This window comes from Siniperca chuatsi, linkage group LG6, assembly GCF_020085105.1.
Source record: "Siniperca chuatsi isolate FFG_IHB_CAS linkage group LG6, ASM2008510v1, whole genome shotgun sequence".
NCBI classification, from domain to species: domain Eukaryota; kingdom Metazoa; phylum Chordata; class Actinopteri; order Centrarchiformes; family Sinipercidae; genus Siniperca; species Siniperca chuatsi.
Genome location: NC_058047.1, coordinates 31,352,306 through 31,369,378, shown reverse-complemented (window position 1 = coordinate 31,369,378; position 17,073 = coordinate 31,352,306). Strand labels below are relative to the sequence as shown.

Genomic DNA, 17,073 nt, shown 5'->3' with positions numbered 1-17,073 from the left:
GCTGTTGACTAATGTGTCAATAGGCTGCTGAATATTGTTTCACTGACAAACTCTGTTGAGGGATGAACAAACCCAGAAGGCACAATAAGTAAAATTGAAGTAGTGGGGGGACTAATTTAATGTATTAATATCCCATAATATATTACAACCCAATCCCCAGAATAAAATGTATCAATTGTACATTTCTGCAAACCACAGATACATCAAATATTAAATCTCTCCATTTCAAACGCTGTGGTTAAAGTCTGGTTAGGTTTAGGCACAAAAACCACTTGGTTAGGGTGGTCGCCAAAACCAGCTGGTTCTCTCGCCGTAAAAACGGCCGAAAATGTCCCAACGCCTCACTAAAAAAACAAACCTTTTTCCAAATTTGGAGATATGTGGTTTTCACAGAACAGCAACAGTAAGAAAATCATAAACTCTACTTCATGCAAGCAGCATTTTACTTAAAGGATAGGTTTGGGATTTTAGAGTTGTAGGTCACTATAATCATCCCTCCTTTCCATACTGGTTGTGAAGCTATGCCTTTACTAATGCAACTCCAGTGTAAGTGACGGGGACAAAATCCACAGTCCTCGTTTTGTGTAAAAACTCTAAAGTTCAGCTGAAGCCAGTCTGAGTTAGACAAATCAGTCTGTGTTTATTTGATACAAATGGCCAATGCAGCTAGCAGTACAGATGTTAGCTCTAGCAAGCTCACTACACACTCTAATCTAACTGTGTGTGTGTGTGAGAGAGAGAGAGAGAGAGAGAGAGAGACACGCTTGAGACTGAGTACAAAACTCTTATAGTTATTATAACTCTAGACCCTCTCATGTTTTGTCCTATCTCTATGCGGAATAAGCACAGTCAGAAAATGGTGTTTCAGGGATATTCCCAAAGAAACAGCCGATGGGCAGATACATTCCAATGATTTCCTCTGAGAGATCCAGAAACAAAGATATGGCTTGTCCCTGTCCACATGGACAGAAATACGTCACTAGAGAAGTTCAGAGGGACACGTGTGGAGCACATTTTACCATCCCTCCGCTGCGGCTCAGCAAGAACACTATCTGAGGGAACACAAAGAGGGAATTTAGATCTTAAAAGACTAACTTTGCAAAATGCCCACTCGATTTGTCTAACTCAGACTACTGAAGCCTCATATTAACTTCAGCTGAATTTAAAAATGCATTGGACTGAGGATTGTTCCCATATTCCCCCATCTTTCACAGTGGAGTTTGGACAGGAGGTACGATAACATTGATACACAACTCAAATATGGGAATGTAAGTATTGTATTCAGAAACCACATGTCTTACAGATCTTATTTCTTTTTTCCCCTCCTCCCCTACCCTGTGAAATTTGAATATATGAAGAGATAAACACTATTTATTATAGCGTGCAAAGCAGCAACCCAACAGGTTTCCCACCAAATATGACCAGGTTGCATTAAAATAGGGTGTAAAGTGCAATGTAAGAGCTGTGAGGGAAAATTCTGTGATATTTGTGTTTCCCTTTCTGCCCCTTATAATAGAAGTGTGTCCACCATGATATAACCATGTTTAAGTTGTTGGGTAACTGAATATAAGTAAACTCATTGTAAAGGAGTTTAGTCTGGAGGGGGGTTGACGCCCCTTCCTGTGTATGTGTATAATCTGCATTGACAGAGTTATTAGCAACAATTGTGACATTACCTAGGTCCAAAGAAACGTTTTTAAAGGTTGGTCTTCCAGTCAGACCTGCCAAATTAACCGTACATTTAGTAACTCCTACAGCCAGCTTACTGCCATCATTACAGATACAAACTGTCCCTTCTGACTCAACAAATTCATACGGAGCTTCTGTGGTGGTGCATGTGAAAATGTCATGAGCAAGTAAAGATAGGTCGAATAACAACTTGAGAGAAATCATGTGCTTCCTGTTGTTATGTTACAGTTAATGTGTGATTGTTGTAGAGTGCTAAACACTAAGAGCGCTGAACATTGAACACGCTCATGTTTTCAGTGAGCGGTGAACTGAACATATCCGTTTGAACGTGAGCATCTTTCAGTCCTGCGAGAGTTAACAATGCTCTCGCTCTGTGTTTGACGTAGGGGCGGGCGATACCGCAAAATTTAGTTTTGATCCGATACCAAGTAATACAGGGCCAGAATCACTGATATCAATACGATACTTTTTATTATTAAAAGCGGCTTACGTACTTTCATGGGTCACAGATTTTTGAAACAACACATGCGCTGAAGCATCCGACCGGTCTTGGGAAATATCTGCGAGTGAATGATGATCACTAGAAATCATTAACAAAGGGTTAGACGAGCCAACAGCCGCAAAGCACACAAGTCAAACTCAGCCTTTTGAAAAGGAAAAAAACGGAAGAAATCAGCGTGAACTAGTTCCTTTTTTGGTTCTATGGATTTAGTTCAATATTCAAAATTGGGAACTATGAACATGAACTAGTTCATTTTAATCTGTGTGAACTGAACTTTGAGCTAGCTCTTGTGAAGTGTGAACTTGCACAACACTAGTGCTATAAGAACTGAGACTGGCCTCTCCTCAGTCATGTTGGTGTAAGGCTGATGATGGCTCATGCTTGCAAGCATTGTGTCGTCTGGTATTGGAGTACCAACTCTCATCTGCACTAGACAAGAACTGATTTCTCAGTGCACACAACAGAGCTAATGTGTACTATATTTCCTGTAGGGTTACAGCACAATAACCTGGCTCAGTGTCCTCACACCCACACCCACACCAGAGGTTACAGGAATAAATCAGATGTCAAATAAATTGATATTAAACAACATATTAAAAAATAATAATTTAGGAGAGGAGAGTAGTCTCCTAGCTCTCAATATCTTCCTGTTTCCGTGTGTTTTGCTAAATCTCTTTCACATTGGGTGGAAGAAAAGTAAGAGACCTGTCCCAAGCTCACTCTGCTTCCATAAACTCATAGCGTTGAAGTCAGGTGAACTTTTTAAAGTTTAAACTCTAGGATTTTCAGGAGCATTCAGAGCTGCTTTGCTCTTTGAAAAAAAACTGCCAATTTGTTGATAGGAGAACTGGCAGAGGAACAGAAATCAATAAAGCGATTTCACATGCTCATCTCTGACTAAGGTCAGGAACAGAGTCATGAAGCCAGGTTAATTCCAAGTCACTGTGTTTGTATAAAAGATATGTAAATCAGTATAAAAAAATTAATAGCACTGCCTTATTTGTTCATGAACTTCACTACAATTCATTTGAAGATATTGACGTATCAATCTGATAAATGTGGCACTTTTATTACTTCTAATATAATGTTTAAAGAAGATGTGTGTAAGCTGAAATTCTCAGGAGCTGGAAGGAGAAGCTGCTTAGCTGGCTGTGGATCAAGTAAGAAGCACCGGGAGGAGTAGGAGCAGTAGGGTGCTGTAGTGTGCTCTGTCAGGGTCACTTCCTGTTCACTGTGACACTGGGTGGTATTCCCGCTGCTGACAACTTGTAAATTAATCCTTTCTTTCTCTGCTCCCTTGTTTTCTGTCTGCCTGCTTTCTGTGGACCCAGCAAACAAGAAAGGTTAGTGCCTCTGTCTGTTGTTACACCACCTCACCACCCCATTCCTCCCCTCCCCTCCCCCACTCAGCCTGCCTCTGAGAATCCTCCCCTGCTTTTAATTTTACTTTTAATTCTCAGGAAAGAATACAGAATAATTGGCCTCTCTGACATGAACTTGTGTGAATCTGGCATGAACTAATATTCATCAGTTTTCAATTTATTCATTCCATTTCTCTCACTCACTGCGGAGGACGAGGCGCGAGCAGCTCTCTTCCACGTCACGACTGTACAGTGCCAGAAACAGGTTGTGATAACAAAAAGGAAAAAAAGGTGTGAAATGTCAGAAATCAGGAGAAATATGGGAGTAACGTTACCCCGGGAGGACACCGGGAGAGGGTGATGACAAATGGGAGTGAACCGGGAAAATCAGAAGGGTTGGCAACTATGTTTATGTTACACTTTCAGAATCACACCGCCATGCCAGCTTCACTGAGCTGTCTTCAAGCTGACATATCAGTTTCAACAAACAGTACTGCAAGCATGTGTGTCTTGTGTGTAGGGGTGTGTGAGTACGTTTTAGCATGTTTGTTTCTTTGTGTGTTTTCTGCTGTTCAGCTCTGAGTGCAGAGTTCACAAATCCTGCTTATCTTCTCCTCAGAATAGTCCTTTCTTCTTTCTTCACTTCTCACACACACCTACAGCTTCACCTGCAAAACAAACTCCAGACCTGAAAAATCCAATCCTGATATCACAGAGAAGCAATAACTGATATCACCTTTTCACTCCTCTGTTTGTGTTACCTGTCTGACCTGCATAATACATATTGACTGTCTTCATCACTAATACATTCAGAATCAGTCAATTGTAGTGTTTTTGGTTTGTTGTTTAGAGAAACTGATGCCTGAACTGCATTATCTACTGATAAAAAGTTACTTTTGTTGCCATAACAACCAGCTGCAGTCACTGTCATAACTATAGTAAAACTTTCACTCAACAGAAACTCTTAAATAGAGAGACTGGTAAATGCCTGGGGAAAATGTTTAATTAGTCCTTCTCTCTCTAATCAAATTGCTAATTTGTGCGCCTATTTATTTTTTTTCTCAATGACTTTTTTTTCAAACTTTATTGAAACATTAATTAAATTAATTGATAATTCAATTCAAGTTTATTTATATATCAGAATCAGAATCAGAAATACTTTATTGATCCCCGAGGGGAAACTCTTTTGCTACAGCAGCTCACTGTCACATCAGTGCACACAGGAATAGAGGTACTAAGCAAAAAATATAATACAGGTCAGAAAATAAATTAAGTACCAAGTGGGTATAAGTATAAAATGGAAGTGGGTTTACCGGTTGATGATAATAATACGGTATAAAGTAATAGTGTAGCTTATTAAGATTATAATGAGACGGAGGATATTGCACAGCGGTAATAGAAGTATGAATAAATATAAGACGGTGTAGTCCCTCATTCGTCCAGGAGTGTTCTATCGTAGAAAAGGTTTCAGTCGTAGTCATCTGGACACTGTTTTCAGAATCAAGACGTTTCGGCTCCCATCCGGAAGTCATTCTCAATTGTGAAAAAATTGGACGGGAACTGGAAATTTAAGTTACATAAGCCCCGCCCTCAGGAAGGAATCTGCCTGAGTATCTGTTAATAGCTAGTTACACCTGAAACTGACCTAATAGTTTCAAGATGGCCCAGTAATCAGTAATCAGGCTTATTGTTTTCTGGCTGCATCTACTTCATCACTGTTAAGTGCCTGATTAGCATGTGATAGGCGTGACCAAGGTGTTAATACACTGTGGTAGACTTTGGGCAGATTAAATCTCAGACCACCATTTCTGTTCAAAGAGGGGTTCTCTTTTTTCACAAAAATGGCTTCCTTGACGCCCCGTTCAAACCAACTCAAATATGAATAAATATCAATATCAATAAATAGGGAATTTTAAACTGAATAGAGTATATTGCACAGCTGTATTAACACAGGATATTGCACAATTATTTCAAGTATTATACTGATGTTAATGATCCAATGTCCAGTTTAATGACTTAGGGTCATACAGACTGACACTTAGAGGGAGGAGTTAAAGAGTTTGATGGCCACAGGCAGGAATGACTTCCTGTGGAGCTCTGTGGTGCTTTTTGGGGGGATGAGTCTTCCACTGAAGGTGCTCCTTTGTTTGACCTGCACATCATGGAGCGGGTGGGAGACACTGTCCAAGATGGCGTGTAGTTTGGCCAGCATCCTCCTCTCTGACACCACCACCAGAGAGTCCAGCTCCACCCCCACAATGTCACTGGCCTTACAGATCAGTTTGTTGAGCCTGTTAGTGTCCGCTACCCTCAGCCTGCTGCCCCAGCATGCAACAGCATACAGGATAGCACTGGCCACCACAGACTCATAAAACATCTTCAGCATTGTCCGGCAGATGTTGAAGGACCTCAGCCTCCTCAGAAAATAGAGGCGGCTCTGGCCCTTCCTGTACAGAGCTTGAGTGTTCTTAGCCCAGTCCTGTTTATTGTCCATGTGTACTCCCAGGTACTTGTAATCCTCTACAATATCCACACTGACCCCCTGGATGGAAACTGGGGTCACTGGTACCTTGGCCCTTCGTAGGTCTATAACCAGCTCCTTATACTTTGATGCATCGCGCTACAGATGGTTCTGCTCACACCATGAGACAAAGTTACCCACCACAGCCCTGTACTCAGACTCATCACCACCACTGATACATCCCACCACAGCAGAGTCATCAGAAAACTTCTGAAGGTGACAGGACTCTGTGTGGTAGCTGAAGTCAGTGGTGTAGATGGTGAAGAGGAAGGGAGATTGGACAGTCCCCTGAGGGGCCCCAGTGTTGCTGACCACGCTGTCCAACACACAGTGCTGCAGGCACACATGCTGTGGTCTGCCAGTCAGGTAGTCAACAATCCAGGATAGCACCAATTCATAACAAAAGTTATCTCATTGCACTTTTCCTATAGAGCAGGTCTAGACCGAACTCTTTATAATATTATTTACAGAGACCCAACAAATCCCACCATGAGCAAGCATTTGGCGAAAGGGAGACACAATGCAAATACCACCTAGAATTTTTTGTTTAAATAGTAGAATTGTAATTGTAGTATTAACATTAATAACTTAATAATAATAGGAATGACAGCTATAGGAAGAATAATGTCAGCATCAGTAACAGAGCCAATAACAACAACTGTAGTAGCAGTTGTCGAGCAGGAACATGGGGGCAGCAGGTGGCCCACAACCACAGATCCAGTCTCTGCAGCTCCGGAGGCAGAAATACCTGCTGAAAGCGACAGAATGGTCATACTGGGTTCGTAACACCTAATTAATCATGTTTTAACTGTTATAGGTGGTATAGGAGAACTCTAATATAAAAAATATTAATTGTAATATAGTTGAAAAGACAAAAATAGTAGTCAATTTAAAAAGATGAAAAATAAATAAATAAAGATGTGTTCTTAATACAGTTTAGCCCAATAAGCATTTACATTAATGCATCAGGACAGACTGGAGAGATATACTATGCTACAGCCACACAGAACAAATAATTAAATTTATATTAGAATAGGGTAACATATAGCTTAAAATAAAACATATAAACACACGTAAACACCCAGGAAATAATTCAACAACGAGATTCAGCAGACCACGGTTTGGACCACTTTAGACCACTGGATACCGATTATGGAGTTAATTGTATTGAGTAAGTTTTAAACAGTTGGAGTTTTTTTAAAGTGTCACAACCACTGTCAAGGTGTGACAGCCATTGCAGGAGGTAAATGGTAAATGGACTGTACTTGCATAGCACCTTTCTAGCCCTCCCAACTACTCAAAGCGCTTCACACACTATATATCACATTCACACACATGCATACACTGATGGCAGGTGCCAACTGCTCATCAGTACAAAGAAACTAACTAATCAGTCACACACACCAAAGGCACAGCCCTCTGGAGTACTCCAGGTGATTGTTGTCTGTACAGTTCAAACAGGAACTGCTAGTAGCCAAAGCAGCAAAACGGTTCATGATACAGATGTGCCAAAATGTAAACTTTTTTTAAATATACATATACATATTATATATATATATATATATATATATATATATATATATATATATATATATATATATATATATATATATATATATATATATATATATATATATATATATATATATATATATATATATATATATATATATATATATATATATATATATATATATATATATATATATATATATATATATATATATATATATATATATACATACATACATACATATATATATATATATATATATATATATTGTATTATGCAATAGGGCCCCATGAGCTATTATGGCCTGTTTTTTGTGAATAGCTCCCTCATTTTTCATTTTAGACTTCAGACCAACTTACATTCAGCTGGGCCTCCTGCCATTATACACACAAAACTCCTTTAAAGAAAATCATGAAAGTTTCCCACTAACTTCCTGTTCCATTTTCATTATTGATGCCGAGGGCGACTGTGGCTTAGTGGAGAGTGGGTCTTCCACCAATTGGAAGGTTGGCGGTCCCCCACTGAACCTGAGGGCTGTGCCTTCAGTGTGTGAATGAGTTACTCTCTTTGAACTGATGAGCAGTTGGCACCTGCCATCAGTGTGTGAATGTAATATGTAGTGTGTGAAGCGCTTTGAGTAGTCAGAAAAGACTAGAAAGGCGCTATATAAGTACAGTCCATTTACCATTTCCACCAGGACGATTACCAGTTACACAGCTTTTATTTAGACTCTGAATATGCTGTAAATACATAGGGCAGCAGCAATTTAATCAACATTCTCCACCATTAACATGTAGTTAAAATATAGCTCAGTTTTACACTAAGCCATTTCTTTTGATTACAATGCACAAATGGGAAATAACCTGACTTCAGGTAACAAGAGGTAAAATAAGAACGAATACATAAAGTGACTGAAAGTAAGTTCGAGAAAACAAAGGGCAACGACTTTATACATGAAATTTCTATTACACACACAACTAATAACTACTAGACAGACAAATCAATGGATAAATGCAGCCATGAATGTTTTGAATACAGTGATGAATGGGCTAAATGATAAGTGATTGAGGACCAATGTAATCAGATAAGTGGATAACTTTGGCATTGACCAGTGAAATCACCTTCATGCATCATTCAGCAACTGAGATGTTATTTGGGAAGCATGACTGAAATATTTATCATTCCATATCATGAGTATTGAAGGGAGATCCTTCCTGATCTAATGCTAAATTATCTTTACTAATAGTAAATATATTGTGATATTGGGCTTTACTGAAACCCAATATCACAGGAAAACTATTTTGTTTCACCTGGTGGTTCAGGTCGCCAGTGAAATTGCGCTGGAAGGGAGGATGGAGCCGCCGGTCGATTCTCCTGTATGGGCCGCTATGGCATGTTTGGATGCGCTTGGTCCCATGTGCGGTTTGGCCAGCTGATTGCTCTTGTGGAGCTCCCAACAGTTCGGGCTTCTTCGGCCATTGTTGTTCTGGCATGGCAACTTGGCTTGAGTCGGTTAATTGTCTCTCTTGCGCACCCACTTGGCTGGGTGTGCTGGAGCCACAGTGGCTTTCAGATTTTCATAAACTCAAAGTTTGTTCCAGTTCTAACCTTTGTTGTGTTAAAACAAGGTGTAAAAAGGTTCCTTCTTTCAGAGTTGAGCTGGGCTGCAGACAGAGGGCCGGCAGGCCGCCATCTGGGCAAGAGACCGAGCTTTAGGTTAAGGGTCTGCAAAGTCTTGAAGAGAAGAGCAGAGACAAGAGACTTCCTCATGTTTTGGTGATCTTCTGTAAAAAGGGGGAATGGCGATGTGATGTCATAAGCGTGAAGCTGTACTCCACCCATCCCTGGTTTATTATGTCTTAATTACTTTCTTTGTACATACACATACATGTGTATATACATATACACACACACACACACACACACACACACACACACACACACACTTATAACAGAAAATGAGAAAGTAAAATAAAGAAATAAAATCAATACATGTCAGTATTAATTCATGTCCATATTCTTTGGATCACAGGAATGTCCTTTGTTTGCCTCTGAGAGGCATACAGAAGAAGGGGGAAGAACCAAACCCCGAGCAGTCACACATGCAGGGCAATTGTCACTTAACTTCCCTTGATATCATCTCTTGAGTCCTGGCAAGGTTTATTTATGCTCAGAAGAAAGTGAAGACAGGATGTTTGGGGGGAGTTTTATGTTTGAGCTCTCACAAAGCTTGTTTATGACTCTCAGGTCATGGAAACAAGCGGTTTAGGAGAGGGCATCAGTTTCTGTAGAGTATCATCATCAATTTTCCTACAAATACGAATAAAGATATTTTTGTGGCATAAACAGATACCGATAGTAGCTTTGCGTTACACCCCTACTTAAAGGTCACTAAGAACATTGCCTATCATCCAAAGACTTTGTATTTTTAACATTCTTCCCTTAATAAATTTTATGAGCCTCTCAGTGACTGAAACATCCAAGGTCCAGGACCATGATAAATATTATGGCAGTCCTGGATCAGGGCTATGTTGTTACATACTGTACTACTATACTACAGAAATAAGATGACTTTGAGCCTTTCAATAACCTGATCAAGTCCTCAATTTAGGACTAAAAAGACAAGTAATTTTTGCTCTTGGTAAGCAATACATACATACACACACAAGTTATTAGTATGATGGCAAATAATTATAGGGAGCAATTTAATTAAAAACACAGGAAGACTGAAGATGTTGCTTTATTCCTTATGGAACAGCATCATATTTTGTTCTTCTATCCACCCTTCAGCCATCAATGTACTGTAGTTTATCCTTATAGTAAGTAAGTAAAATTTTATTTATATAGCACCTTTAAAAAAAACCTAGGTTCCAAAGTGCTTTACAACAGAATAAAAAGTTAAAAGAAAAGAACACACAAAACAGAATAGGGTACATGACTCAAGCACAAAAACACTTCAGCTTCAACATCCAAGGGAGTTTGCTGACCTGACTCCCAGGAGGAGGCTGTTCCACAGCCTTGAACCCAGGACAGCAAACGCACAGTCCCCTCATGTGTTCACCTGTTTATAACGATGGATAAAGTCTCATGATAAAAGCATTTCATTATAAAAATGAAGCAGATGTTGGAGTTAAAACAGGCAAACAGGTAACTATAAGGAGAACATTTTCCCATTACAGATATTGTAATTTTTTTCACTATGACAGCGCTTCACTTGTTATGAATTATCCCTTGCTGTCAGTCCCAATCTGGGCCAATAAAATTTGTTTTACATTATTTTCCACTTTGTGTCAAAGAATATTTCATTTTTATAACTTTCCCTAATTAGTACTAACTTTTAGTCATCGTGGCCTCTCCTAACTTGGTCACATAATTACCTTCTCTCATCAAGCCACTTCTTCTTTCCCCCAGGAAACGAACATCTCCAGCCAAGGACGAGCACATGGCGGGTGTCAAGGACTCACTGCTGGCCCACTCCTCAGACCCTGTGGAGATGAGGAGACTCAACTATCAGACACAAGGCATGGACACACACACACACACCACGTATAAGCTTATATTTATTCATACTAACCCACACATACATATACAGTCATGCCTGCAAGTTGACTCTTACTGAGGTCCAAATTATCTTTCTGTTGTACCCTATAAATGTGCACAGTTTGAGGCTGTAATAACACTGACAGATATCTGCTTAGTGTTTGTCTCTGGCCCTAACAGCACATACTGTACAGAAATTCTCAAATAGTTATTGTACCTCAACTGCAGTAACTACAGAGAGAACCAGGCCTTTATTTGAAACATGCTTCTATAGAGTGGTGAAGTGGGAGGAGCAATTTTAGACGCCCCTGATCCTGGAAGTAAAAGTCCCATTAATTTTTCCCAGATGCAATGTTATGACTCACAATTGGAGCACTTCTACAGCTTAGATTTGAATAAAACTCCTAGTTGAATTATCAGTACAAAAGATTAACAACTGCAATGGAAAATAGCTGGTTCTTTGATAAAAAAAAAAAGGCTTTTTAATCAAAGAACCAGATATTTTCCAATTTAGTTGTTAATCCTTCTGATTTCTCAGACACAAACCTGAAATAACTAAAACTGGTGGTCATAGCATAAACCTATATGGTCGTTACATTAAAACATTTGAAATGGGAATACAAATTTGGGAAAAACACTTCCAGAACCAGCAGTCCCTCCCACTTTGTAACACTTTTAGATATGGGCCATTTTAAGTATCATATTTAGTTTTGTTCTTGATGCTATTTACTGTTAATGCAAGATACAGTAAATGTATTATTAAGGTTAGGGAACCTTTGTAGTCATGGTTACAATAATAAAAACGTGGTTCAGGTTAGGGGACGATTGTGGTCATGCTTTAAAAAAAAACATTGACTGGAAATGGAAAATGAACAGCAGTGTCTCGTGTTGAAGTCAGATGTTTTGTTGATCCATCCACCCACCCCCACCTCTTCCCTATGTAGACTTTTTGGCCCTGTTACGTCACCTGACTTCCTCCATTGATCCCATTATATTGACTTTTTCTATTACGAACCCTGCAATGCGTTTCCTTTTTTATATTCTGTCTGTAATCCTTTGTTTTACTTTGTCTCTGTGTCCTCACTCCCTCTCCTGTCTATTTCACTTATTGTTACTTTTTCATCTCTCCTACACCCATCCAACTACTTCTCATTATTCATATCTCATCATTCATTACACAAATATAAATTCATCAACTCATTTGGCTGCCAACCTCAGTGAAAATTCACTGGGTGGCCTAGAAGTCTCCGGAACGTACAGTTTATTCACAACAAACAAATAAACTGACAGAGGATATCATGCTATGGAGGTCAAAACTGAACTGTGAAAGACCCTTTACTGTACTTCAGTATTTCCGTTTTATGCTTCTTTATTCCACTACTATTAAGGTAAATACTACAACGACAGTTATGGTTAGTACCAAGTAAGTACTAATTAGTTACTACGTTATTTTACTTATGTAGAATTTCAAATGCACAACTTTTACGGTTGTGAATTTAATGTAGTACATGTTCAACTGAAAAGCATTTTTGGTAATGAAAATGGTTGTGCTGGAATGTTTAGCTAAAAGTAAAATACAATATATTTTATTGTCATTTCCATGTGAAGTAATAGTAACAGAATAAAAAGTCTAAATACAAGGTGTTGTATAAAAGACTGCATTACCCATAATTATTGAGACCAGTAAGGATGAAAAGACTGGAAAGACCACATTGAATCAGTCTGCAAAAACACAAAACAAAGAATTTATTTTCTCCACGGCCTTAGGTCTTTTGGGGCAAGTAGACAAATTATTCTTTTGTTGTTTAACTTCAGTGATTATGAGTGTTCTACAGTATTGTAATACTACAAGTGTTTTAAAGTCAAAACTGCTCCACCAAACGAAAATCTGCTCAAAGATTGTAGGCCAACCACTGGAGAAACTCTATCAGTCTACCATAATAAATATTAAGGCTGGCAACATTGTCTCTGACCCCAACCATGTCCTGAACAGTGAATACTAAGTGTTACCATCAAACCAGAGATACAGGGTTCCACGAATTAATAAGGTTAGACTGAGTTCTGGTGATGTCATCGCACTGAGAGGGTTGAAGACAGCTCCCGGCCTAAACCTTCCTAAAGTTACAGTTTACCTTTAATTTGTAGGCAAAATAAGTACACAGAACAGTGAGTAGTAACATGTCCAGTAAAGGGACTGAAAAACAAAGACACCAGAGAGGTACTCACATGCAAGCTAACAGTGAAGCTGCTAATGTCACCTTGTCCATGAGCTTGATGACAGACGTTGCTAATTTGGCAACGGAAATCACCAGAAAAGTCGCCACTATACATAGACATATACATAGACTGTATAAAACATGGATGTAGTGTCCGTGACGTCACCCATAGGTTTCTGAAAAGCCGTTTTGAAGATCAGAGTGGGCGGCGCCGGCCGTCGCCATGTCAGCAGCAGGTCACTGCCCAACTCCCGGATAACCAAAAATGGGAAGAGAGGTGGAGCTGAGGTACCTGATTGCTGAAACACGCCCACCTAGCTCGAAGTTACCAAGCTAGCTAAGGCTAAGAAGCTGTGGTGGTGGTTGTGGTTGGCATCCAGTCATCCCAGCTTACTCTTGAGGTAAGCTGACCTGAAACTATACAACAAAACTAATTGAGATTATATTACACAAGATTTAAAATGCCTCAGCGTAAATATATAATTATGGTAATTTGCACCACTAGATTTTGTTGAGACTTGCAGAAATTTAGCCAGTGTTACCGTGAATTAGCGTTATGTTTACTTAATACATGTCTAACGAACAATTTGAAGCAAATCCACTAACCTGAATTTAGATTCATATAACTTTAGTTGCCAGTAATTTATTTGGATGTTACTTGATTATAACGTTACTTTTAATTGTTAATAAGTTAACGTTAATAAGCTAACGTTAAGTTATCTACATGTGATTGCAGAGTAATTATTATTGCCGCTTTTTTTTTAGCTTAAGGAATTATAACAAACAAGTAATTTGAAAATCTGCAGTTCAATTCTTAGTGCGGATGCATCAGTTCATAACGGCTTACAGATAGATTGTAATTCCCCACACTGCTATTTTGATTTGTGTACTGCTACTGACAGCGCTGACTCATTGCGCTTTTCCTATAGAGCAGGTCTAGACCGTACTCTTTAATATTCAAAGGACAACAAATGTTAAAGACAGTCATCTTTATTTTCAAGTGTGAGGACATCCGGTGCTGTTCCTACTCGCACAGAAGGGAAAAGGCAGCAAGAAGGCCTTTCCACCCCAACCAAACCATGGAGTTCATTTCACACCTAGAGGAAATATAAGTACAGTAGCTAATTGTCTAAAAGACCACCTCCAAACGCAGTGAACTGCTTACAGTTGGCAGTGTCACTACTTGCCTTTAGGACCCATTTTGTTACACCTAAACATAGCCCTGACCGTCATTGCTAATGTTTATTTTTTTATGTTCATTACGGTTGTTAAAAAAAAAAAAAAACATCTGTAGGAATAACACTTACCACCTCTGCTCTTCATTCCTACAATCCCACCCTTTATCCCCTTTTCCCCCTACCACCCCATTGATTCTGCAGCTCTCTGGGAATAGCTGTTACTTCTTGCACAGGCCCAGTCTGTTGAACTTATTTTAATAAGTGTTTACTTTTATATTTATAGTTTTAAATAGTGTCCTTTGTGTTTGGCCCTCTATTTTAAAAAAGACATGGTTCACATTTAAATAAATTCTATTTATATTTGCACTCCTTTTGTCTTTACTACTGACTGAAAATGTTAGATTTCACTTTTTAATCTGACTTACCTGCACACTGAGTACTTATGAATCTCCCTTGGAGTTATCACTTATTTGCAATGGTGCAAATTCTGAGAAGGTCTTCCTCAGGCAAATACACAGGTATTAGGAGGTAATAAGAAACGATCTGATCAAATAGGTGCATCGGATCAGCCATGTCTTCTCTCTTTTGCCTCACTACACAGTAGTGGCCTCACAATACCTGTTGCAAATTAATGACACCTCGTAGGGGAGCGTCAAGATTCAGATAATTGTTTTCACAAGAGTAGTTTCTCAGTGAGTGCCACATTTGTCTTAAGAATTATGTTCTGGTTTTGTTTGGAAATTTCTCTCTTTTTAACTGTCTGCTAAGATCTATGTAAAATCTTAAACTATAAATACCATCTTCAATTATAATTAACTTATTTTGTTAAAAGTTTAGATCACTATATTTCTAATTAACAGGAAACTGATTAATGACAGCTTTTACGTTAAAGTATATTTAGCGTGATCCATGTTACAAATTTACACAGGTTAATCATATCGTGCATTCATGAAAGCAATATTAAAAAGGCTGCAAGTTTACTTGTATTAAGTACACTTAAAATAAATGGAAATGTGTAATTATGATAGAACCTATGGTAATAATGTCATAATTTGGCAAAATCTTAATGTCTTGTGAAACAAGTGATGCCTTCAACCTCTTTACCGTGGAGTACACATCACATTGGCCTAGGCGTGCGTCTGTCATAACCCGGCCCATAGGCGATGACAAAAACGGGAAAAGACACAGAATGCCAATAAATACAAGTTATTTATTGTAATAAAGAAAAGAAAATGAACTGTAACTTTGGCTATGAGGTTTATAGTCAGTGAAATCACTAGTGTTCATGTGGCTGTGTGTGGGATAAGGTGTTGTGCAGTAATAGTAAAACAAAATGCAAAGCAATAGGGTGCAGGCACTGACAGGAAGAGAGCGAGCCATGCTGGAAGCTGGGACTTTGACTCCCTTTTGGAGCCGGCCTCAAGTGGCCATTCGATGAACTGCAGTTTTTGGCACTTCCGGGTTGGTCTCATTTTTCGGTCCCGGAGGTTGCTGCTTGATTTCATCACAACAAAATTTGAGTAGGACTCCCAGCATATAGGGGAAGCCGAAGCATTTCTAATGCAGAAGGTGTTACCGCACATTTAGAGACCAGACTGATGGACACTGGGGAAACTAGATGCTCTTACTCACTGGATGGATGACCAGGAGGCGAGATAGCGCAGAGACAACATTCAGATCTTCGGTGTCGAGGGGATTGAAGGTAGAAATGCCCTGTCCTTTTTTGAAACATGGTTGTCCAAAGTTTTCAACCTGGAGACCAAGAAGGGCAAGATCCACCTGAATACATGTCAAAAGGCTTTGGTCAACCCAAATCTGTCGTCATGAAGCTCAACACCCCAACCAATAATTTTGGCGACCTTCAATGCGAAACAAAAGCTGGAGTGTGAGGGAGCTAAGATTACCATTTGACAGGACATCCCACCCAGCATACTGCAACAGCAGAGGAGCCTAAATGCTGTATGCAAACAGCTGATTGCAAAGAATCAGATCCAGGATGCAGTATCCAGCTACCCTTGGTTTTATATACAGAATTTGACACTGCTGATTAAGCTAGGAGGGTGGTTGAGGTAATCGAATCAGGGTAGTGGGTAACGTTAAACTAGTCAAAACCAATAATGAACATAGTGTTGATGATTAGCCTGTAGCACTGCTTTTTCATATAAGATGGCTAGTTAAGTTCACACACAAGTGGTAATTAAACTAATAGTTACTTGTGTTCATTGGCATATTAAACTAAATGTAGACGGAGCAGGTTCAGTTCAACAATTTGTAATGAAATGTACAAGGTTTACTCGGGTTACAAACAGGCAGTGGTCACAACCAGGTAGGTAGTCCAAAAACAGAGCTGGCAAAGTCCAAAACCCAAGTCAACAAGAAACCGAGCATAAATCCAAAAACACAGACCACTAGGGTCGTGCACATGTACTACAACAGTCTGATACAGAATAGAGGAAGGCACAGACTTAAATACACTCAGCTAGGGGAGACAACGAGACACAGGTGAAACTGATCAAGACACAGGTGAAACTAAATATATTTCACTTAATGTGA

General features: G+C 39.2%; 1 protein-coding gene across 19 annotated transcripts in view; it reads left to right on the top strand.

Annotated features, from left to right (window-relative positions):
- ptprfa (protein tyrosine phosphatase receptor type Fa) overlaps window positions 1-17,073 on the top strand; it is a 437,857-nt gene that overhangs the window by 366,013 nt on the left and 54,771 nt on the right. For 14 of the 19 annotated variants that reach the window (XM_044200720.1, XM_044200712.1, XM_044200711.1 and 11 more), the window contains 2 exons: window positions 3,523-3,534; window positions 10,998-11,107. In XM_044200720.1, the coding sequence (XP_044056655.1) occupies window positions 3,523-3,534; window positions 10,998-11,107 (122 nt within the window). The remainder of the gene's footprint in view (window positions 1-3,522; window positions 3,535-10,997; window positions 11,108-17,073) is intronic. The other 5 variants (XM_044200710.1, XM_044200718.1, XM_044200717.1 and 2 more) reach the window with 1 other exon arrangement.